This window comes from Actinia tenebrosa, unplaced genomic scaffold (assembly GCF_029948245.1).
Source record: "Actinia tenebrosa isolate PJP-AT-01 unplaced genomic scaffold, QUT_ActTen_1.0 PGA_scaffold12__29_contigs__length_12842862, whole genome shotgun sequence".
NCBI lineage: Eukaryota > Metazoa > Cnidaria > Anthozoa > Actiniaria > Actiniidae > Actinia > Actinia tenebrosa.
In genome coordinates, this window is record NW_028292572.1 from 9,425,167 (window position 1) to 9,448,804 (window position 23,638).

Sequence of the window (23,638 nt, forward strand, 5' to 3'; positions counted from 1 at the left end):
TCAAAACAAAACAATAATATAATTCATCTATAATATTTATTTATCAAGTTTTTGTATTTACATTCCTACGAAAGACTATTGTCCTTTGATTTCTATTATTTTTTTAATAAGATTGCTTGATTATTTTACAAAGTTTATATACCAACAATTACAAAAATTTAAATAATTTTAATCAATTGAATCGATTGGTGGGAAGGAACTCTTCTGATAACAAAGTGCATTGTGGTCTATCTTGGGTAAGTCATCTTTCGTTTGTCATGCAATGTATAGTTGTTTGTACCCAAACTAGACCAGAATGCATCATGTTCACGGAATTTAGAAATCTTCCTGGCTCTCCCTTCTCCGTCATTTAGTTTTTCCTGTTTTTCTACTTTCTTCCTTTCTTATTTTAGCTGTTTTTTCCTTCTCCTCTTTCCCGGCTCTCCCTTCTCCTTCAATAAGTTTTTCTTGTTTTTTTCTCCCTCCTCCCTACCTTATTTCAGCCATTTTTCCCTTCTCGCTTTTCCCCCTTCCTGGCTCTTACGTTTCCCTGTTTTAGTTTGTCCATTGTTTCCCTGATCCGTTCCTCTCCACTATGCAAAACCAGATACAAGAGTTCCTACCCACTAATATGATTTGCACAAGTTAGTATTTGACTGATTGTTTTCTACCGATTTTGATAACCCTTTTTTGTGTAAGTCTTTTCATGAAAAAAAAACAAAAACAAAAAACAACAACAAAAAAAAACAGTAGATAATTGAAACAGCTTCCAAAGACATTACCCTGACACTAATCAGTTTTACTTCATGTGGATGCTTTTTTTTCTAGTAAAAATCTGAGAGTAAAACTAGAAGTGAAAGGGTAAAATTCCCCACCCCCAGATAACTAATGAAAGTCAAATTTTTCCTAGGCAAATAGAATTTGTTTTTTCAAATAATAACAAAAATAGCATCTCAATTAATCATATCTGTTCGTAGAAAACCCAGTGACTATTCAACACCTAGGGACGAGTAAGCTTTGTAATTATTCTAGTTATTTAGCCTGTTTAGTAAATTCATCCCTACCCCCTAACCCCTAACCCCAATTCCTTAGCTCCTTTCAACTACAAAGGCTAAATTTTGTTTTCCAAATCCCACCCCCACCTCTAACCGTTTTTGCTTGGGTCACCACGTGATCTGTCCACTCCCTCCCTTTCGTAGGTTACTACGACGCGACCCACTTTCTAATAATTCATGCATTTTTAAGTTTCTTAACAAGTGTTATAACAACCATAAAGAATGTTTTTCATGGACGTATTGAATGAGCCAATTGAATGAGCCCCTTCTTTCTTTCATTAGGAAAATAATAGTATTTTGAACCTGTGGTATTTACAGCTCAGCCCTTAGTGGCGACTAGCGATAATCTGCAGAAAAAGTACATGCATCCTAATGCTAGTGGCACCTATTGGTAACAGGTGTTTCTATAGCCTTATACTCTGTGGAATGATATATTTTGTCTTACTCCGGATCTGTTAGTTTACTGCAATATTATTGATGAACAGTACAAATGGGATAAGAAGCAAAAAACTGTGATTTTCTTTTACGAGCTACAGTCTTAAAGTCTATAAGAAACACATTTGTTTTTATCTGCTGTGGTTTCCCTGTGGCTTTGCACCATCACGTGATGGCAGCCATGACAGGATGCACAAAAATTGAGTCTTTTTCCCCTGGGAAACTAAATTCTTTCTCATTTAAATTAGATTAGACTAGATTCCAAAAATAATAATGGCAATAAGTTCATGTTCTAGACGAATACAATGCATATATTATATTGTAGTTATATATTATTATCGTTATATATTTTATGCATTGTTTTGTCTTCTATTGTCCTTCTATTGTTTATAGAACATGAGCATACTACCCATTAATACTGCCTACTGTCATGGCTGCCAGCACGTAATGCTGCAAAGTCTCAATAGATGTTAGAAAAATGCTCAAAATGTTAAATAAAATTCACTCAAACATACAAAAAACTTTGAAACCGTATGGATTCTACCTAAACACATCGAGTCGTTTCCTCGTCTTTTCGTTTATCAGCTTTCTTATTTGAACTTTTGACGTGACATAATGAAGGCATGTGATAATGGCTCCTGTCAATCAAAACAGAGCCAAGGCACAAACCTGATTGGCCAATAGGAGTTATGCCATCTGATAATGAAGGTAGTCGTATCATGACAGTTGCTATAGCAACAGTTTCTCTTGCAAACGGCTGCACTGCAATGGGTATTTTTTGTGATGCCTGGAAAAGAAGAAGTGGTCTTAGATATGATGATGACGAGTGATAACGATACATGGAGACGATGGTGATGATATACGTGACAATGAATGATAATGATACATGTTGATGCTCGTACATGATGATGATGATATGATGATGACGAGTGATAACGATACATGGAGACGATGGTGATGATATACATGACAATGAATGATGATGATACATGTTGATGCTTGTAGATGATGATGATGATATGATGATGACGATGATGATTATACATGATGAAGATGATACATGATGACGATGCATAATAATAATAACAACTTTATTTAATGAGGGTGGCACTAAATAGTGTACTACACTAATAAACTTGTGGCCCTCAATGATGACGATACATGATGATGGTGATACATGATAAAGATGATACATGATGATGATGATGATACATGATGATGGTGATACAGATAAAGATGATACATGATGATACATGATGATGGTGATACATGATAAAGATGATACATGATGAAGACGATACATGATGATGATGGTACAAGATGATGATATGAAGGTAATGATTATAGTGATGATCATAGTGATTCATGATGACGATGCATTACAATAAGTGATGACGCAAATTCTATAAAAATGCTGAACGGCCACAAGTTTGCTTTAGGTACAACTACAGAAAAAGGGTAACTTACGCTGTTATTGTCAAAATCTGTGTCCTTTTCAAGAAGTAACTTCAAGGTAGAGGAAGGTCGGTTCGCCATTTGATGCAGTTCTACTATACGTTGCTAAAATTGAAAAAAAAGAATACTGATAACTCTGATAAATGTTTTTTATTGGCTTTCTGAGATATGATGTCATACTGTATTCATCCTCAACTTGTCAGCATTATTACGTCATAACAGTCGTTCAACATAACTTGTGACATCATAGTACCGTTACTCCCAAGTTGATGAGGATGGGGACGTTTCATAAACTTTCTCAAGAATGTTCGTAAAAGAGACAAATATAGCAGCCATGTTAGCGGTTTTAAAAAAAGAGAAATGTGTTCTGTAAATACCACCAACATGGCCGTTATGATGGACAAATTTAGCAGCCATGTTGGCGGTATTAACAAAAGAGAAATCTGTTCGGTAAGTACCACCAACATGGCTGTATGACGGACAAACATAGCAGCCATGTTGGCGTGGTTAATAAAAGAGAAACGTGTTCAGTAAATACCACCAACATGGCTGTATGACGGATAAACATAGCAGCCATGTTGGCGGTGTTAACAAAAGAGAAATGTGTTTATTAAATACCACCAACATGGCTGTATGACAGATAAACATAGCAGCCATGTTGGCGGTGTTAACAAAAGAGAAATGTGTTCAGTAAATAACACCAACATGGCCGCTATGACAGATAAACATAGCAGCCATGTTGGCGGTGTTAACAAAAGAGAAATGTGTTTATTAAATACCACCAACATCGCTGCTATGGCGTAGCAAGGAAACAGTTTATATGACGTCATCACAAACTTACCCTTCTCATGACGTAATTACTATATCTAATCTTAATTTTCCAGGCGATAAATGTGATGATTAGGATGGAGAAAAAACAGCTATAAAAACATAGAGGAAAAATAAAAATGTAAAACAAGCTCAAGTGTTTTTATTATATTTAGCAATATAAAAAACTCATTATTAACTCAGGTCAAAAGTCTACTTACCCGAAAAATGTTAAGAAAAACCTTAATAGCATGAAAGGTGTGAGCTGAGAGAATGATATCTGAAGTAAAATAAAATGTTTTTATTAGATGATGTCATGGTACATTAGATCCATTTACCTTGGACGTAATGTTTTCAATGTCAGACAAGTGCCATTCTCTAGAGAATGAGATTCTTTATTTGAGTTGTATCTATATTTATGTATCTTCTCATGCATAACCATTTAAACAAAGAAAGTATTCTCAAGAGAATGACATGTGGTCTGAAACGGAAAAACATGACGTCCAAGCTCAGTGTCTATATAAGACCCCCTGCACTGAGTCCCTAGAGGAATTGTTCTGGGGGACAAAACAATGGATTTTTTTTTTTGCATAAGAAAAGACGGCCTTAAAAAAAGAGAAAAGAAAAGAAAAAAAAGGAAAGAAAAGACGGCTTATTGTTTTGTCCCCCAAAACAATCCCCTAGGAATCCAACGGAAAGGGTCTTTTCATATTCCAGTGTGGTAGTGTGTGGGGGAAAATCTCAACAGAAGATTCACTTACGATAAGTGAGATATTATAAGACTGGGTATTGAATGAAACACTATTTTTCCAGCGTACTCACCTCGACAACGCAGTTCCCTGTAATGCCATAGACATAGACAAAGAAGGTGAACTTGCTTGAGCCTCCAAAATTATACTCATCATGTTTGAATGAGTACTCGTATTTGCCGATTCGTTTGGCCAGTTTAAATGACTGCTCTGACGATGATCCTAGAAATGAAAATCCAGGTTTTTTTTGCAGTCAGAGTCAATCAAAGCTTACACTTCCCTTCCCACTTGGGATAATGAATCATATACAATCCAACTCTACCCTCCCCTCCCTGAAAACTAATGTCATTTGTAAACCGTTTTCCCACCCCCCCTGCCAAGTATTTCGCACTCAATATGAACGAATTGCTGTGAGAAGCAGAGGATGGTATTACTTTTAGGCCCGTAACTTTTAGTCTTGTGCAGACCATCCAACTCTACCCTCCCCTCCCTAAAAACTAATGTCATTTGTAAACCGTTCTCCCACTCCCCTGCCAAGTATTTCGCACTCAATATGAACGAATTGCTGAGAGAAGCAGAGGATGGTATTACTTTTAGGCCCGTAACTTTTAGTCTTGTGCAGACAATCCAACTCTACCCTCCCCTACCTGAAAACTAATGTCATTTGTAAACCATTCTCCTACCCCCTGCCAAGTATTTCGCACTCAATATAAACGAATTGCTGAGAGAAGCAGAGGGAGGTATTACTTTTAAGCCCGTAACTTTTAGTCCTGTGCAGACAATCCAACTCTACCCTCCCCTCCCTGAAAACTAATGTCATTTGTAAACCATTCTCCCACTCCCCTGCCAAGTACTTTGCACTCAATATAAACGAATTGCTGAGAGAAGCAGAGGGAGGTATTACTTTTAAGCCTGTAACTTTTAGTCTTGTGCAGACAGGCCCCTTAATACTTTATAGGGCTTGTTGCAAGATCTATCTTACCTGTCTTATAGGTTATATTGACCAGGGCATCATTTCCTGATATGCTTATCTTGAAGTCAACATCTATGTCATCCTGCAAAGGAAACACAAGTCAGTCATTTCAGCAACATATTCTTATAAACTAATTTTCTTCCAGTAGTATGTGTCCAATGGAAACCCGCCCACACTAAAAACGATTCTTAAACTATGAAATGACTTACGGTGCAAGAGGAGATCCAAATTGTGCATTACAATCACAACAAAATCAACACTAGATCCCTGTACTCACCCTTTCCAAAGCCAGTTTATTTTAGCTCAGTTTATTTGTAAGGTTGACCATGTCTTTTGATGGGAGGGAGTGGGGGGGGGGGGGGGGAGGCAAAGGAAGCAATGCATTGTTGTTATTGATGGGGACTATCAACCCTCATGAAACACACTAGATGCACAGTGTAAGCCGAGTGTGCACCCTTGAGCATGCCCATGACATGCTTTAAGGACACCAAGACATACCTTTTTAGGAACATTCAAAAAACTAACACCAGTTGTGCCATTTAAGTTGAAGGTGAAGAGGTATCCACTTGTCAAGTTATCTGTAAGATAAGCAAAGTAAGAAAGCTTGTTAATATGCAGAAAGTATAACTCAAGTGGAACCCAGTGAATAGACATCCACTCAATACAGACAATATGGATGCCCACTAAACATGCATGCCCAATCAATAAGACACCCGCTCAATAAGCTTTTTCATAGTTTAAGAATCGATTCCACTGCGCATGCGATTTTATCCCGAATTTCTCACCTTTTTTTATCTAAAGCAAGCGCAGTGGAATCGATTCTTAAACTATGAAAAGGCTTATATAGACACCCTCTCAATATGGACACCCACTCAATATAGACACCCACTCAATATAGACACCCACTCAATATAGACACCCACTCAATATGAACACCCTCTTATCACAGACACTCACTTAATACAAACACCCACTCAATACAAGCACCCGTTATTAGACTTTCCACTTGATACAAGCACTTTTTTGTGCCAATAATGTGCATTTATTCTTAAAATGGTAAAGAGAGTACTTACAGTAACAATGTCCCCCATTACTGGCGTTGCCATAGAAACCCTTCTGTCTGGAACACCTGAATAATTAAGGACCAAATATGCTGTTAGGTATTAAGGCATAAGACCCCATTTTCCAGAGCAAAAACCACAGTTCCCATATTAATATTCCAGGAACAAGGAATCATTACTTACAGTTGACAATTATCGCCTGCAACACCCTTGGTACGACAATCACAGACACCAGTCTCATGATTACACACACTACCATGACCATTACATTTACATGCTGTGGGTACAAGGAAAAAAATATTAGAATTGGAGATTTCATAAGGAAAAACTCTTACAAATATGTAAAAAGAAAATTGTTATTTGGACACTAGTGTTTTAGTGGGAAATATGTCACTAATTTTTTTCATACAAGCTACATCCATGACCTCTGTGACATTTTATTGAGGCCTTCTATAGACCCCTTGCATGTGATGTCAAAGCAGCTCAATAAACCCCTTGCATGTGACGTCAAAGCAGCTCAATAGACCCCTTGCATATGACGTCTAAGCAGCTCAATAGACCCTTTGCATATGACATCTAAGCAGCTCAATAGACCCCTTGCATGTGATGTCTAAGCAGTTAAATCTGGGAGTCAAAACAAAAAAAATCCCTTTCTCTTGAGGATTGAAATCTTTTGTGATGATAATATGCTCAGTTGTTTGGACCCCCAGGTAGGAAATTTGAGTCTATTGAGGGTTCAAGTCTTTTCTGATGTTAATATTTTATCATAGTTTTGGACCCCAGGATAGGGATTTAGTGAAAATATTGAAGTGCAAATTTACCTTGGCATTTTCCTCCATTTGTGGGGTCACCAAAATAACCTGGAGCACAGGTCTGGCAATGGGAACCTAAATGAAAGATGAAGAGGATTTTTAAGATGCTTATAAATTGCTGCAATATTTAGTCTACATTGCTGTACAAGCAGAGCATGGCTAGCTTACAGATTGCATTGAAAATGAGCATGCTGTGTTTTGAGGAAAACCTAAAGAAAACCCTTCAAATCAAGAGAGAAAAACTCTACCCACACATGATGCTAAGACCAACAATCTGGCGTGAGAGGTGATCGCAACACCTCTATGCCACCCTCAATTCCCTGCATGTGTGTGTGTTAGAGAGAGAGAAATGTGGGGATAAAGAAACAGTAAAGTGTGGATATTCTTTGTTAAAGATTAATAAATAGCATTTAAACAAATGAATGGAACTTACCATTAGTGTTATCTAGACATTGTTTGCATTTTTGTTCATCATCACATGTGCTATGACCATTACACTGGCATGCTGGAAAAAAATAGGGTGTGAGAGAGGAATGTGTCAATGAAAAAAAATTTTTTTCAAAATCATTTCCTGCAAAACTTACCTGGACATTCAATAAAAAACCACCTCTTCTTGTTGAGCTTTGGTAAGCACTGATTGCTCACAACACTGGAGTTTTTGCCTCCAGGACTAAAGGGCCCATTATCGCCACCAGGCATGCACTGTCCGAGCCCAGTGCCTGAACCATCATCACACCATCCGCAACCTGGAAGAGTATGACAGTCCTGGCACGTCTTCCTGCCCTCACAACTGACATCTGGAATAAGGAACAGACATTAATCAGTCTTATTAGAATGGGATTTATTTGTACCACAGATTACAATGAGGAGAAAATATAAATATAAGTATATTTACAAAATGGAAGGGGGTTACATAGAATAACTATAAGAGCTAAACATACTAGGTAATACAAATATCTGAAATTACAAAGCATGGTGGAAAAGAAGACTATAATATAAAGATTACAGTATCTATATATATGTATACATGATTATATAATATTATATTATACATAGGAAGGGAAAGAGGAAGGATGGAAGGAGAAAAGGAAGAGAGGGAAAGAGAGAGGGAGGAAGAGAGGAAGGAGGGACAAAAAGTATGCAGAAAGGGGAAAAGGGAAGGAAGAAAAGAGAAAAAAGGAGAACATGAAATGAGAAAGGGGTGAAAACAGATAAATGGAAGGAGAAATTTATAATAAAATTCAAACCTGCACACTTGTCTTTAGTCCACTCGTGACACTGCCCATATGGGAAAGACACCACATATGCATTCAGACCAACACATTTTCTCTGGGACTCGCACCACATACACTTGTCATTCCCAGTACAGGTCTTGCATGTTGAATAGTCATTACAAACAGTATGAGCACAGATGCCACCTATGGAATGGATGATAAAGCATATCAATAAGAGGGGCAATTTAAAATGTATCAAATAAATGATTACTAAAGAAGGTAAGAGTAAGGGTGTCAGTGGCTGTTAAGCAGGTGGTGTTAGGGTGTTGGTAAAAGGTTTGTGAGGTGTAAGTAAGGTGTCTGTAAGGTGTTGGTAAGGTGTGTTGCTAAGGATTTGCTAGGGTATTGGTAAGGTGTGGTAAGAGGTTTGTAAGGTGTAAGTAAAGTGTAAGTAAGGTGTTGGTAAGATGTGTTGGTAAGGATTTGCTAGGGTATTGAGGTTTGTAAGGTGTTGGTAAGGTGTTGGTAAGGTGTTGGTAAGGTGTTGGTAAGGTGTTGGTAAGGTGTTGGTAAGGTGTTGATAAGGTGTTGGTAAGGTGTTGGTAAGGTGTTGGTAAGGTGTTGGTAAGGTGTTGGTAAGGTGTTGGTAAGGTGTTGGTAAGGTGTTGGTAAGGTGCTGGTATGGTGCTGGTTATGTAGGGTGTTGATAGGCTGTTGATAGGGTGTTGGCTAAGTTGTATTGGCTAAGTTGTATTGTTGGCTAACAGTCACAAACAATGATTTTCTAATCCTACCACAAACATTACATTGACCCAGATCACAACTTACTTGATTTGTCTTTATCTGGACATAATCCTGAAATTATTAAAGATGACTTTGGGCACTGGTTTTCTTCTGTTACCTTCAATGCAAAATAGTCTGTTTAATGGCATGATGGTAAAGAGGAAAGACCCCTTTAAGCACAAGAGATAATTTTTTAAACTTTTACTCTCTGATGAGGGAACTCCAAAAAGTCAGTAAATATTCTTAAATGTTGATTGGCATCCACAACACAATGCTTGAGACCCCAAACCTATCCCAGGACTCACTTCACTTGTGTTGATAAGGGCTTCCTGAATATTGATTGGCATTCACAACACAATGCTTGGGACCCTAATTTCATTACTTATAAGACATATAGCCTAGATGGTAATACTAGAGGTCAATTCAAGGGCCAAACCACATACATGGCACACAACCACATACATGGCAGGGCTCAAAATAGCAGCCTGCCAATGGCCAAATGATAGGACAAATTTCAGGTTTGCCAGGAGAAAATAAGGATGCACTGCCAAATGAATAATGAAATGGCAGGCAAAATTTGCTGGAATGACCTCCTTTTACCATGCTCCTTTACTATGGCAGACTAAAAAAGTTTTCTATTTCGAGCCCTATGGTGGACTGGTCGGTACTATCATCGTGTACGGATTAACGAAGTACGTCATAGGTTTCCAAACACACGAGTGGGACTTAGAAATTTTGGTTCTCCTCACTTAGGAAAAACATTAAATGAAGACACACCAAGAATCGAACTCGGTACCTTCGGCACCAAAGAACTACTACAATGCCAACCCCAACCCTAACCCTAACCACTAGACCACAAAGCAAATTCAGTTGGGTGATCTCATTTTTTAGTCATATTTAAACAATGTATCATTAGCATGTGCACATAAATATTTATTATAGTTTAATTTATGCTATCGTAGGGTACGACTACTAGCCAATTACTAGAAATTTGAATTTGAATAGAATTCCCCTGACATTTCCCGTACATGACCATACAACCAACTGGTTGACACCTGTGCTATTCTATCCAACTAAATTATGGTTTGGAATTTGACACCAGTTTCCTAAAGCTACTGACAGAGAAAATTAATTATGAACACAATAGTAAATGGGTAAATGTTGTTACCTTTTTCCTCGAGCAATTGTCAGTTGAATTAATGCATTGTTTCCCACACCAAGAACACTGAAAAATACTTGAAGTGCACTGGTTGCAGTTTTTGTGCATAGAACATTTGCCAGGATTAGCTGAAGCATGGATAAAAACATAAAGTAAACTGAAGTTTATGACTTTTGGGATTTCTTTATTGTAGCTGTCTTTTTGTGAACACAGCCATTAAAATACCCTCTGGAAAGATAAAACTAGAAAACGGGAGAACCGGGAGGAAGCCTTTAATCACGGAAGACCAAAACAAACTCTATTCAAATGAAATGTCAAGTCAGTAACCCCAGAGGTGAGGGGGAGGGGGAAAGGGAGGGGGAGAGGGAGGGGGAGAAGGAGGGGGTGCACTTCAGACCAACAACAACTGAATGTGAATAAAGGGTGCCATTTTAAAACTGCTACATATTGAGAATCTTTAGCAGAATGACAGCCTTTTTTTACCAGAATGACAGCATCCCAAAATAATGAAATAGATAAAATTATTACAAAGATACAATTTATTGTTAACAAAATTACAAGAGCCAATAATTTACAATAGTAGTTAAAAAAAAAAAAGAAAGAAATAAGGAGAAGTGTGTTTGTTTTTCGAAATAGTAAAAAACGATCGAGTCAACAGCCACCTACTGTGATAGTTTTTTTTTAAAAACCAAGATCTGATAAGGAAATATATACATGATAGATAAAGCAAGGCCTATGTAGACTTACTTACCTGAACAAGCTGGCTTCTCTAAATTATTTGCTTTTATGAGATCAGCATTTAGAGGACCAATGCACTTGTGAGTATCAATGGTTCTTACACAGCCATACTTGGTGTAGGCATGTAGACATGATGTCTTATTGACATGTGCTGAACAGTCACCTTAAAACAAGAAGACATGGAGTAAATACCAGATAACATCAAGGCTCAATTTTAGTTTTTCCTACTTGATTGTCTTATGTCAAAAGAAATCTATAACTTTTGCAAGTCATACGGCATTTTCGAATATTGTTTTTACTGAAAAGGAAAATTTATATTATTTGGATAGGAAACCAAAAAATTTTTTAGTAGTTAAATTTAGTGAGTTTCTTTAACCAAGACAAAGAATTCACTAGTACTTGAAGTTGACTGACGCAAGATAGTCTCTTTCACAGTTCCCTGCATTGTCTTGAAAGGTAGCCGCCATCTGTGCCTTTGCATCGAAGACGAACAGCAAGCTTGCAATGATATAGATGTTAATAACTGTTCAAGGAGTTAAAAAATGTCTTTATCATTGCAAGCTCACCATTCATCTCACTCCAATGCAAAGGCACAGCTGGCTACTTTCAAGATGGTGCAGGGAACTGTGAAGGGGACTATTCCATTTGAATAATTATAAATCATAAATTTCAAAAAGCGTTGGCGCTAAAGGTTTTTTTGTATGTTATATGTTATATATTTTGGGAGGGGGCATATTTTCTTCTGTGATTTTATCTACATATGATCCACAATAATTTCAATCTTGGCATGCAACATGTAAAAAAACCTTTGTCAATCTTTTTTGAAATAGCTGACAGCGTATATAATATGAGTGGCTGATCTGTATCTCATAGATAAGTATGTTGTACTAAACATTTTAGCAGCTACACAAACCTGTCGTGTATTGCAGGATATCACCCAGCATTGTTCCTTGGAAGCCTCCAATGACATACATGGTGCTGAACAAATATATAAACAATAAATGTGAAATTCTTTGAATGAAACAATAGACAGAAACAAAAGATACAATGTCTAGTGGTGGCTACCAGCAGATGATCGCTGGGTACCTCAACCTCTCACTGCCGGCTATGTCAAAATCAAATTGAAAATCATCAATTAAAATAATATGAATCTTGTGCAGAAAACAGTCACCTATTTTGTGAAGAGACTCTCCTACTTCAAAAATGACTCAGTCCCCTAAATGTGTGGCCAAAATTGGCTGTTTGCATGTTGGCATCATTTTACTAAATCTACCAAATTTTCTTTCTATCAAACTTGTATTTCCTCATGAGAGTAGTAAGACAATTGGTGCTAATTAACTGAACGAAAGAAAGTGTGCAAAGGAGTCTGGTAATGGTAGTTAATGAGGTAACAATGTTGCAAGTGACCTATGGGCACTTGTCTAGTCCTATTGACTGGTTATTCATCAGACTAATGTAGCCAGTCAATTATGTCTGGCCTTTGAGCAGCTATCAAATAGACATACAGAAAGCCCAGTTCTGTATCATTTAATTTGTTCTGCAATACATACCCATTAGCTTCAACTGCACTGTGTCCAAAACGTGCAGCTTGGCTTGATAAAGATTTAGTGAGTGGAACATTTGTCCATGTATTACACCCTAAAGTAACCATACAACACAGTTGTAAACAAAATATTCAAATTATATAACCTACTTGCTGATTGGCTGGCTACTGTGTTTATATCAGAAGACATAGATATGCTCACTCAAAGTTTTGCGAAAATATTTATAAATTAAAGCAATATTATTTGAATGCACACACCAAACACTCTGGGAGCTGTAGAGCACTCCTAAAAGCAAGAAAAGCACTGGGCTACACCTCATGTTCCTAAGCATGCATCCCTTAGTGCTCTAGCCCTCCAAGTAGCATGTTTATATCATAGTACAGAGACATACACCAGGATTTTATATCCCTTAAGAGAGGGAATCAAGGGTGGCATGGAAGTAGTGCACACTTCTATCAGTCTAAGGATTTCTCTCGCATTTTACGAGTTTGACCATTCCAAATTATGACACACCATTGATGGCTGCATGGTAACGGAAGAATACATCCAGACATGAATCTAAAACTACTATTAATAAGCCTGGCCCTATTATATATGCTCTATACCAGGTGCACAAATGTTCTACCATTCAAGGTATATAAAGCATGTTTAGAACTTTCCAATTCTTGACTAATTACTTACGTGTGTCGAAGAGCATAAGATCAGGAGAGTAACAGCGTGTTTTTTTCAGTGCCTCACTGGTGTCATTGTGTGTGTTTCCACCAAACACAAGTAACAGATTACCAAGAAGTACAGATGAATGCAGAAAACGAGGGTAGCCACTACTTGGGAGGATTAGCCTAAAAGTAATTTGACACTGTTACCAATAATGTTTCTTTGTATAAGGACCATCATCAGGTCAAAGCTACCAAGAACCCCACCTCCTCCCCCCAAATACTAACTGTTACCATGAACTTACCATTTATTTTTTACGTCAGTAAGTTTTTTCATCTTTTCATGGTGTATAATTTACCTTTTTATCATTACTATTTATTTTTTGATGGTATGTATGCATACAGATGACTGGAGATTTCAGCATTATTACCATGAACGTACCATTTATTTTTTGATGGCATGTATGCATACAGATGACTGGAGATTTCAGCTACCAAGAACCCCACCCCCTCCCCCCAAATAGTAACTGTTACCATGAACTAACCATTCATTTTTTGATGGCATGTATGCATACAGGTCACTGGAGATTTCAGCTACCAAGAACCCCACCCCCTCCCCCCAAATAGTAACTGTTACCATGAACTTACCATTCATTTTTTGATGGCATGTATGCATACAGATCACTGGAGATTTCAGCTACCAAGAACCCCACCCCCTCCCCCCAAATAGTAACTGTTACCATGAACTTACCATTTATTTTTTGATGGCATGTATACATACAGATCACTGGAGATTTCAGCATTATTACTGAGAGTGGCTCTGTATCCTCCATGAATGTAAATCATCCCTGATACTGGGTCATATGCACTGCTGTGCCCAAAAGTGGCCTGCACCAATAGAGAACTAAAGTTGTATTGCTTCCAGCTCATTTTTTCTATAATGTGGAAACATAATCAGCATAAAACTAGGAACAAAATGACTACTGTATACGTTATGCATTACTGTGCAGATACTCAAACTGGGAACATGGATGCAAAGTTAACTACTAATCATGAGGTCTAGAGAAACTGGAGCCAATCTGAAGAGAGCAGAATCACATCAGCCAATCACATTCCGCTCCCATAAGTAGATCATAACATCATCAGGTTGTCTGTCAGAGCAAGATCAGATATAGTTATGTCTTTTCTATTGTTTCCTGATTGGCTGAAGTTGGTGTGCTTGGTTTTCATTCTGTGTTAGAGCAGTTTTCATATGACTGTGAAAAGCTCACTGCACAAACACGGTCGCGACACCACAAGGGATATGCCAGACCAATCACACTGCTTGAGAATTTAATCTCCATCCAATCAAATACCCAGAACACTGCATAAACATGGCACAGACACTTCAAGGTCAATGCACTGTCAGGCCAATCATATTGCGCAAGAAAAAAAGCAGCCAAATGCCAATGTGCATGAGCATGAATCTTTAGCAAAAAGCATAATGGGAAACCTAAATTCTAGATAAAATCACAGTCACAGCACAGCATGCTGACGGCACTGAGCTTTTCACAGTCATACAAAAACTCCTCTATGGTTGGTTGAGTTTGTGGTCCCAGTTTCATTGTCCGCACTCTAACCACCTAGCCAACAAGTATTGCTATGACAACAGTTCCTGAATACCATACCAGTCTGATGTGGCATCCTTGTTCCCCAAAACATATCAAGTATAACTACTTGACTTAACTTAGTACTCGATCTTAAAATACTGTCTAATAGCTCACCTAAATCAAACACTTGCACCCTCTGTGTGTATCCTTCCTTGGGTCCATATCCAAAAATAACAACCATCTTGTTATCAACAAGCGTTGCAGTGTGTCCAGACACTGCAATAAGGTTATCACTTTCAGCAGAGACTGACACTTGCGTCCATTGTCTTGTCCTTATGTCAAACATCCACAACTCACTGACTGTCTTCTTGTCAACGATGCCTCCAAAAACAACAATTGTATCCTAGCAACAGGAAAGATGTAATACCGGCATGAAATATTTTGAAGAAATGCAGACTTGAGAAAACGAAAATATTTTTAAAATGATAAACAATCAGGGGTGAATCTGTGGGGGGGGGATAGGGGGTTTCCCCAAAGCACAATCAAACCCCCCAAATGACAACAACTCCCTCCAAGTGATCTTGGTGAACCTGCGCAAAGGATTGTTGTAGTTGATCAGGGGGTCCTAGTTTCAGTGTTTATCGGCAAACAAAGAGCTATTATTTCACAACAATTTCATAAAAGAATTGAAACCACAATGCACCATTTGACCCATAGAGGATGGAAGAGTATTCCATAAATTAGGAGCAGAGACAGAGAAGGACTGGTGACCATAAGAGAGAAGTTCATACTTACATTGACCACAATCATTGAATGTCCGTACCGTTGCCTTGGCAACAGACTTGAAACGTTGGGCACCACAACTTCCCACTTGTTTTGTGATACATGGTATCTGTTTATTAAATATCAATTTTAGGATAAGCATCAGCACAAAAAGTTTGATTAATGTTTGATGACAGATTTGAGAATATGGTAGAATAGTAGCTACATGGTTGTTGTAATGGTGCCTTAACATGCAGCCCGTAAAATCCTCCACTGGACAATATATAAAACAATGTATAGATACGCTATATAAAACCTCCCTATATTTTTTCACTTATATTACCATTATGATACTTATTCCTGAATGCTATTGCCCTTAAATGCTTAAAATTGATATAATCAATATTTTTCATGTAGAATATTCAGGATATTTATAATAAAGTTGTTGTTGTCACCGTTATTGTCATTGTAAACGTCAGCGTTGTTGTTAGTTTTTACCTGATAAGATTGTTAAATGGGGTATTGTCCATAGCATAACCACCATATACCCAAATCCAGTCTCCAATCAAGCTTGCAGCATGTGAAGCTCGGCCTTTCATCACTTCTACATGTATGAATAAAATAAAGGTACCTGTAAATTTCTTTATTTAAGTGTCTAGTCATTTATTCTAGTGATTTCTCACTGATTGGGGACACATTTAATGTGCCCATAGAACAACAGAAACAAACTCAATTCACATAATGGTGCCCACAGGGCTCAAACCAGTGACCAGAAACTTTGGAACCACAGTGGTGAAAGATGGCTTGTTAGCAGTGTACATCACCCATGCTACACAATGACACATTTTGAATTGACAACCATTTATCTATATTCTTACAATCAAGTATATATAATTTATATTTAACGTGCACATGTAATATAAACACGCTGGGAGCTGTAGAGCAAGAGAGAAGCAAGCTTAGGAACATGAGGCGTAGCTGAGTGTTTTTCTTGCTTCTCGAGTGCTCTAGAAATCCCAGAGTGTTTATATCACAGTACAGAGACATAAGCAGCCGTTTTAAGATGCTTCTACTAAATATTTTTGAATTATTTTGCACAAGCATGTCTCTGTCCTGTGATATAAACACAGTAGCCAGCCAATCAGCATGCATGTTAAATCTCAAATATTCTATAATTACTATTTATATAATTTTAAGGAAGTCAAGGGATTTTTTCCTTAGGAGAATACATTGTGTATGCTTTCTGAGGATAAAACTCACCCTGATTATTAGCAGGCACATGAGTCCAGTATCCAGAACCGAGTGTGACATTACATGATGGTCCTGTTAAATTAGATTTTATTTTATTTATTGCTGCATTACAATCATAAAAATCTCAATAAAAATCTTTGAAACTTATTATCTGCTTCAAAAGGTGGTCAATGGGCTACCAGAAAAAAATGCTATTAAAAACTTGTGATTCAGTGGATGAACTTTTCACATGAGAAAAAGATATCAACCCAGCAACAGTCCCCTTCACAGTTCCCTATGCCATGTTGAAAGGTAGCCATGCCTTTGCATCAACGCAAGATGAGCCAAGAGCTTGCAATGATAGAGACATGAATAATTGTCCAAGGTGTTAAAAAAGGTCTCTATCATAGCAAGCTCAACATTTGTCTCGCTTTCATGCAAAGGCAAGGCTACCTTGCGTTTTACCCTTTAATTTTGCATAACTTACAGTACCAAAGCAAATGAAAATTCCCATATAAATTCAAAAAAGCTGCCATTTCATTGCCACGAAGGGGACCCATGGCCCCCTCGTCCCCTGCCTACACCCTTGCCCAAGTGCAATGATTACTAACCAGTAAAACCATGATTACATCCCTCACACTGTCTTGTAACATTGTTGCATACACCACTAAGGCAGCTCATTAGACATGAAGCAATCGTACAACTAGGACCAGTCCATCCTTGATCACAAATACAATTACCATGGGAACCACAGTGACCATGGTTATTGCACTGTGAGGAACAGTCCCTAGTTACTCTAGAAAAATAAAGAAATATATTTATTTTAAAAAGTTAGTTATTTTTCTAATTTTTTCCCACTTATATACCATATTATAAATTTATTTTAGATTTGATTTTGAAGGAATTGAAGAATTTGAGGAAATGTTTCCTTCTTATCTTCCTTATCATCATCCTCCTCATCCTCCTTCTCCTCCTCATCCGTCTCCTTCTCCTCCTCCTCCTCATCATTATCAACATCATCATCCTCCTTATCATTCTCATCCTTCTCCCCCCTTCTCCTCCTCCTTCTCCTCCTCCTCCTCATCATTATCAACATCATCATCTCCTTATCATTCTCATCCTTCTCCCCCCTTCTCCTCCTCCTTCTCCTCCCCCTCCTCCTCCTTCTTGTCATCATCATCATCATCAACATCATCCTCATCCTCCTTATCATCTTCATCCTTCTCCCCCTCCTCCTTCTCCCCCTCCTCCTCATCATTATCAACATTATCCTCATCCTCCTTCTCTACGTCATCAAAATAGTTAATAAAATATTTGAGCTGATAGACAGTATTTTATATTTAGGTGCAAATTATAAAAAATCTTCCCATTCAATGGCATTTATTCTGACAGAGATATACATTTAAAAAGGGTAGAATGTGAGCGTCTTTAAGTGCCACAGCAACCCAACTGCTCACAGGAAGTTCAATCACATTGAAGCCAAAATCAAGCTGTCTTTTCAACAGGAGATCCAAAAGAGAAGTTTCAAACACTCTTAAAATCAATCGGCAAATTTTAGTCTATTGAACTTTTAAGTGTGATATTTTAAAAAGGCATTAAATTGACTTCCTGGTCCAAAAGTGAAAGTATTATGCAAATAATTTTTTTTTCCTTGAAAGCAAAATTTGTTATTCGATCTTTAGTTCTTACTGCTTCAGATAGAGGTTAAATCAACCTTATGACCTGTTTTCCTTTATTTTTGCAAGACAAGTTTCAAGAACACTCTTAAAATGAATCAGCAAATTACTGTGTCTTTCTGCATTTTAGTCTACTATTGAACTTTTAAGTGTGATATTTTAAAAAGGCATTAAATAGACTTCCTGGTCCAAAAGTGAAAGTATTATGCAAATAAATTTTTTTTTTCTTCAAAGTAAAATTTGTTACTCAACGTTTAGTTCTTATGGCTTCAAATAGAGGTTAAATTGACCTTATGACCTGTTTCACTTTATTTTTGCACAATATATTTCATTGTTTTACATGAAGGCTTGATATCTATCTCACCTATATTTAATATTGAAACCTGTAAGAACATAGTTGGCATCACTGTAGAAATACAACCATGCTGTGTTGGAATTGATGCGAAGGCGTTTGATTGGTTCCTGGGCTACCTCAAGAATGCTTTGGTCTCTAATTAATCCACTGTAATGATAACAATAAAATGTAATATGGTTAATTAACAGCATTAATTATAGATAATGCAAAAAATAATTAGAAAGGTCAGTCTCACGTATGATCATCAATTGCCCACAAAATATCATGGACTAGTGCCCCTGACTTGAGTTTGGCATGCTGTCTACAACTTGTGGGAGCCTTTTTTGGACTCCATGCACATAGCAGTGACGTACACAAGCCTCAAAGTCCATGGAAATGATGTATAAACATCTTTTTAAATATTAAAGTTCAAGTTCCTGAGGTATATTGTCGCTCTAATTCAACCAAAGGTTTGTTAATTAATCTTTCTAAGTTTGTAAACCAGTTCAATAAAACTCACAGATCATGTTTCATTGGGTCTGAAACCCCATAAAACACTCCTGCTTGTTACCAAGATACGCTATACATCAATCTTAATGTTACATAAACTTGGTTACTGCAAGCTACCCATTGGAATTTGGTTTTTCATTGGTGCCCGTCAAAACTAACTTTTTATTTTGATTGACATCAGCAAAAAAGGAAACAAGGCAGGATGCTCACAATTTTGGACTTTGAGTGGAATGCGTGGTTCGGGAAATAATTCATACACAAATAATACATAAATAGGATAAAAATAAATAAATAGGATTTAGCAGTGGCATTTCCACAGAGTAGCTCTTCGACCACTGAAATTCCAATTGTAATTTTGAAGTTGATTTTTGTGGAGGGAGGAAAACCAGAGAACCCGGAAAACCCTCAAAGCACAGAAGAGAACCAACAAACAACTCAATAACATGACACTAATCCCGGTAGGACTCAAACCTGGGTCGCATTGATGAGAGGCGGGCAATCTCACCACTACACCACCCATGCTTCCCATAATTATTAACAAAACAAAAAAACAAAAAACAAAAAAACAAAAACAGAATGAACTAAATTACAGAGTTTGTATGGAAGAAAATTGGGATTTCTTGGGGGTAGGGGGGATTAAAAATTCCTCCATAGGGAGGAGGGGGTATGGATAATTTCTGGATCTATACAATATTGAAAACTCCAGTAAAATCAGTAAATAATTTTCTGTACTTATGTAATTACCTACCTTAATGTTCCCAACAATGGCGCATGTATTGAATTTCCACCATAAATATAGAGATGATCCCAAGAGCATTCTGTGGCAAATTGTTCTAAATCTAGTTCAATCGTACTATTGGACCTATGATAAATAAACAGCAATGTTGTTAGGAAAAAAAACGTGTCGTCCCAAATATGAGCCATCTCCACACAGCCTGTTATTAAATTTATTGTGAATGTCAGTTCAGCTAAAATTAAATTATTCACACAATAAAATCAATTAAAAAATAACTGTTAAAAAATGTTCTTCTTTGGGAAATGAATTCTTCTTTAAAGCAAAAAACACTGTATTGTTACTGCCGTGAAAACACTGTAAAAGGAAATATCACAAACATGTCATATAATTAACAATAGAAACACCTCACAATGGCTGGCTGTTTGATTAGCTAGAAAAATGTGAGAAAATTTAGAGTATAGGGCCAAGTAAAAAAAAAAACAAATGTTTCTCATCTTGCCCCCTTCAATTTTTGGGCCGCCTATCTTTTTATTAATTTTTCTTGGAAAAATCAGAACAAACAAAAAGCAACAGGTGTTATTTCTACTTTGTACCCATTTCCCCTCAATTCTCTGCATTTTGATTAAATAAAAAGTTAGAAAATAACAAAAAATGCGCCTGCCTGCTCTCTTTAGAATTATAGAAATCCAGACGAGAAACCTTTTTTTAACTCAGTATTATTTGTTTATTTACTAGTAAATAAACAAATAATACTCTCAAATGGAAACTGTTTGGACTGAAATGAGAAAAAAATTTGCCTAAAGTAAATGGCATTCATACCTGGATGTTTCTATGAGCCAAGAACATTTTGATGATTCAAAGTAATTCTTTGGGCCATCTGATATAATTCCTGTATCACTTGTAAATCTGTAGTAGATTTAAAAAAATTTCATTTCATTTTTATTAACTTTATTAGATTTCAGTATACCAAAAATGTAATCAAATACCCTCTAGCACCCATTTGTGTTAACTATGTGGCTTCCTGAATATTGATTGGCATCCATTTCGCAAATCGAGATCCCTTTTCTATGTCTTATGATGTCAGCATATGATCCAAACTAAAGCGGAACCATGTAAGCATGGGAAGCACAGGTGGCGTAGCAGTGAGAGTGCTCGCCTCTCACCAATGTGAGTTGAGTTGTTTGTTGGTTCTCTCCTGTGCTTCAAGGGTTTCCCGGGTTCTCAGGTTTTCCTCCCTCCGCAAAAACCAACTTCTAAATTCCAATTAGATATTGGGCTTTCGCCTAGCATGATTCTGAGGGTTCTGTTCGTGATTGTCCCACTCTGTGATTACAGAGAAAACTGATAGATTTACCTACACGGCGAGTGGTTTCATTGCAAAGTTTGGATCATGTGCTGATGCCATTTCATGTTCAATAAGTACAGACCATAGGAAATGGACCTCAAATTTTTTTTAAACCAAAATACAATATAAACCTACAGAACCCTTGCAGAATATTCCTGATGCAGTCCAATTCAGAGGACAAAACAAAAGAATCTTACTGTCATGAGAACTGATATTCATTGTTTTGTACTCTGAGTTGAATGGCTCTGGGAATTGCTGAAACCTGTCATGGGCATTTGTAAACATGTGCCCTAGGCCAAATTGAAAAATCTAGTGAATTTGAGCCTTAACATAAACATCTTACCATAAATTCAAAATAAATAATACAAAAAAAGCCCAAAAATGTGAAATTTACTTCCAATATTAAATTAACCCTTTATAAATACGTTTTGATTAATTTTCGCGTATGTTTCGGCTTGGTTCTTCGCTACATATATACAATGACGTCTTTGTCATTAGCTGACACACGTCTTTATTTTCACATTCAAAACAATTTAAAACAGTATTAAAATAATTTGAAAATTAAGTCACTGAAAATAGTAAATCTGGAGGTAGTTTGGGCATATAAACGCGAGAGTTAAACGATTTAGACAGCTGTAAAGCTATGATATTGTTAAACTGATTCGTGAAACGTTTGCCCTAAAATATCAAAAAATAACTGCTACGTACAACAACTCGCTTCTTTATCATTTATATTTTCTATCATAGCTTCTCCAATGAATTAAATAAAATATACATATAATACCAAAGGTTAAAATTATAAAAGGGCTGATTTAGAAACAGAAGATTAAATTACGAATCATGAAAATGTTTTGAAGCGAGACGACATTCGGAGAGCACGTCTTACCTTAGTCGACAAAACTGGCATTGTTTTCCCCAAAAACCAGGATCACAAGAACATCCCTTCGAACTATCACATGATGGAGGCTTAGAATAACTACTATGTACAAAAACTAGGGTATTTAAGGTGAATATAAAAGAGAAAATGGCCAAGAAACTGAGATTTAGCATAGCGACATCTTGTTGTATAAGAAAAAATGTTAATGATAATAGAACTGATCTACTAGGCCTACTCGGTTGATATTTCGCCAAAGGCAACCCAAACTCATTTTACTAGTTTCGTACTCTGATTCTCACTAGTGGATAGATGAAATTTTGCATGGTTAATGGTCCATATTGATTGACCTGGGGGCTGTAATAAACGCAGGGACATAGGAGCGGGTTAGTTCGTTCAGGTCCCGCTACAAGCAAACTTTTCACAGGCTTCCCACATAAGAATTAAGCCTACTTTTCACAGGCTTCCCACACAAGAATTAAGTTTCACCAATGTTTATTAGCGCAGGCAAACTAATCCTGATACATTTGAATATAGGATCTCCTAGGTAAAAGTCAAATATGCCTGGTTCTATTCAACAAAGCCCATGTCAAAAGACGGTAGCACCTGATGTCGACTCCAGGGGCCGCTTCGCAACGCTTCTTTTACGACGATAAAGCCTGATATTTTCACTTTCTATGTAATCGGAGCCGGAAGCTGATTATGAGGAAGTGAAAACCAAAAAACAGAATCGAAACTGTAGTTGGAAGCACGTCAGAGACGAAATCGAAAGGATCGCAATGTTGTTTTTTTGTTGTTGTTGTTGTTGTTGTTGTTTGTTCTGTTTTGTTTGGCCTGTGCTTGCACGACGAGCTTGCAATGAGGGTTCTGTCGGTCCTGGAGGGGTAAAATGGGAGCTGGGATACGCCTTTTTGGGCTGGTAAAGTCAGATATTATGCACGGGAATGCGGATACGCATAAAAAAATTTAAAAAATCAATAAGTGGACTGAGATTTGAGCAAAACATAGACTGGGACTATGGGATTTGGTCAAAAGGGGGGGGGGGAGGGGAAATGGGATTACGACCCCGCCCCTCCGGAACCCTCTCCAATAAGTCAAGCTTGAACTGGGGTTCTCTCCCCAGTATCCGAGCCAGAACTCAACCATTCCTTTTTTTTGTCTTTTA

The 23,638-nt window shown here is 37.2% G+C and overlaps 1 protein-coding gene across 1 annotated transcript; it reads right to left on the minus strand.

The window, feature by feature from the left end:
- Positions 1 to 19: 19 nt before the first annotated feature.
- On the minus strand, positions 20 to 22,687 carry LOC116287442 (attractin-like protein 1). The gene is made up of 29 exons (XM_031694154.2): positions 22,486 to 22,687; positions 21,074 to 21,160; positions 20,267 to 20,380; positions 19,039 to 19,176; positions 17,610 to 17,794; positions 17,029 to 17,091; positions 16,267 to 16,372; positions 15,802 to 15,898; positions 15,181 to 15,409; positions 14,169 to 14,352; positions 13,446 to 13,603; positions 12,771 to 12,858; positions 12,134 to 12,198; positions 11,234 to 11,383; positions 10,492 to 10,610; positions 9,369 to 9,441; positions 8,574 to 8,744; positions 7,911 to 8,123; positions 7,760 to 7,831; positions 7,336 to 7,401; positions 6,698 to 6,791; positions 6,527 to 6,582; positions 5,952 to 6,031; positions 5,463 to 5,535; positions 4,554 to 4,702; positions 3,953 to 4,011; positions 3,766 to 3,844; positions 2,937 to 3,029; positions 20 to 2,256 (listed from the first exon to the last, which is right to left on the minus strand). Exons 1-29 carry the CDS (start codon positions 22,647 to 22,649, stop codon positions 2,014 to 2,016), a joined length of 3,468 nt encoding a protein of 1,155 aa, XP_031550014.1. The 5' UTR covers positions 22,650 to 22,687; the 3' UTR covers positions 20 to 2,013.
- Positions 22,688 to 23,638: the final 951 nt, after the last annotated feature.

Bases quoted from the DNA above. Each gene is read 5' to 3' on its own strand.
- LOC116287442 (XM_031694154.2), bottom strand. From the start codon at position 22,649: ATGCTAAATCTCAGTTTCTTGGCCATTTTCTCTTTTATATTCACCTTA. The intron at 14,353-15,180 runs GTGAGCTATTAG...TCCACATTATAG, and splicing joins GGTGCAAGTGTTTGATTTAG to AAAAAATGAGCTGGAAGCAA. The intron at 8,745-9,368 runs GTAAGTTGTGAT...TCCATTCCATAG, and splicing joins TCCAGATAAAGACAAATCAA to GTGGCATCTGTGCTCATACT.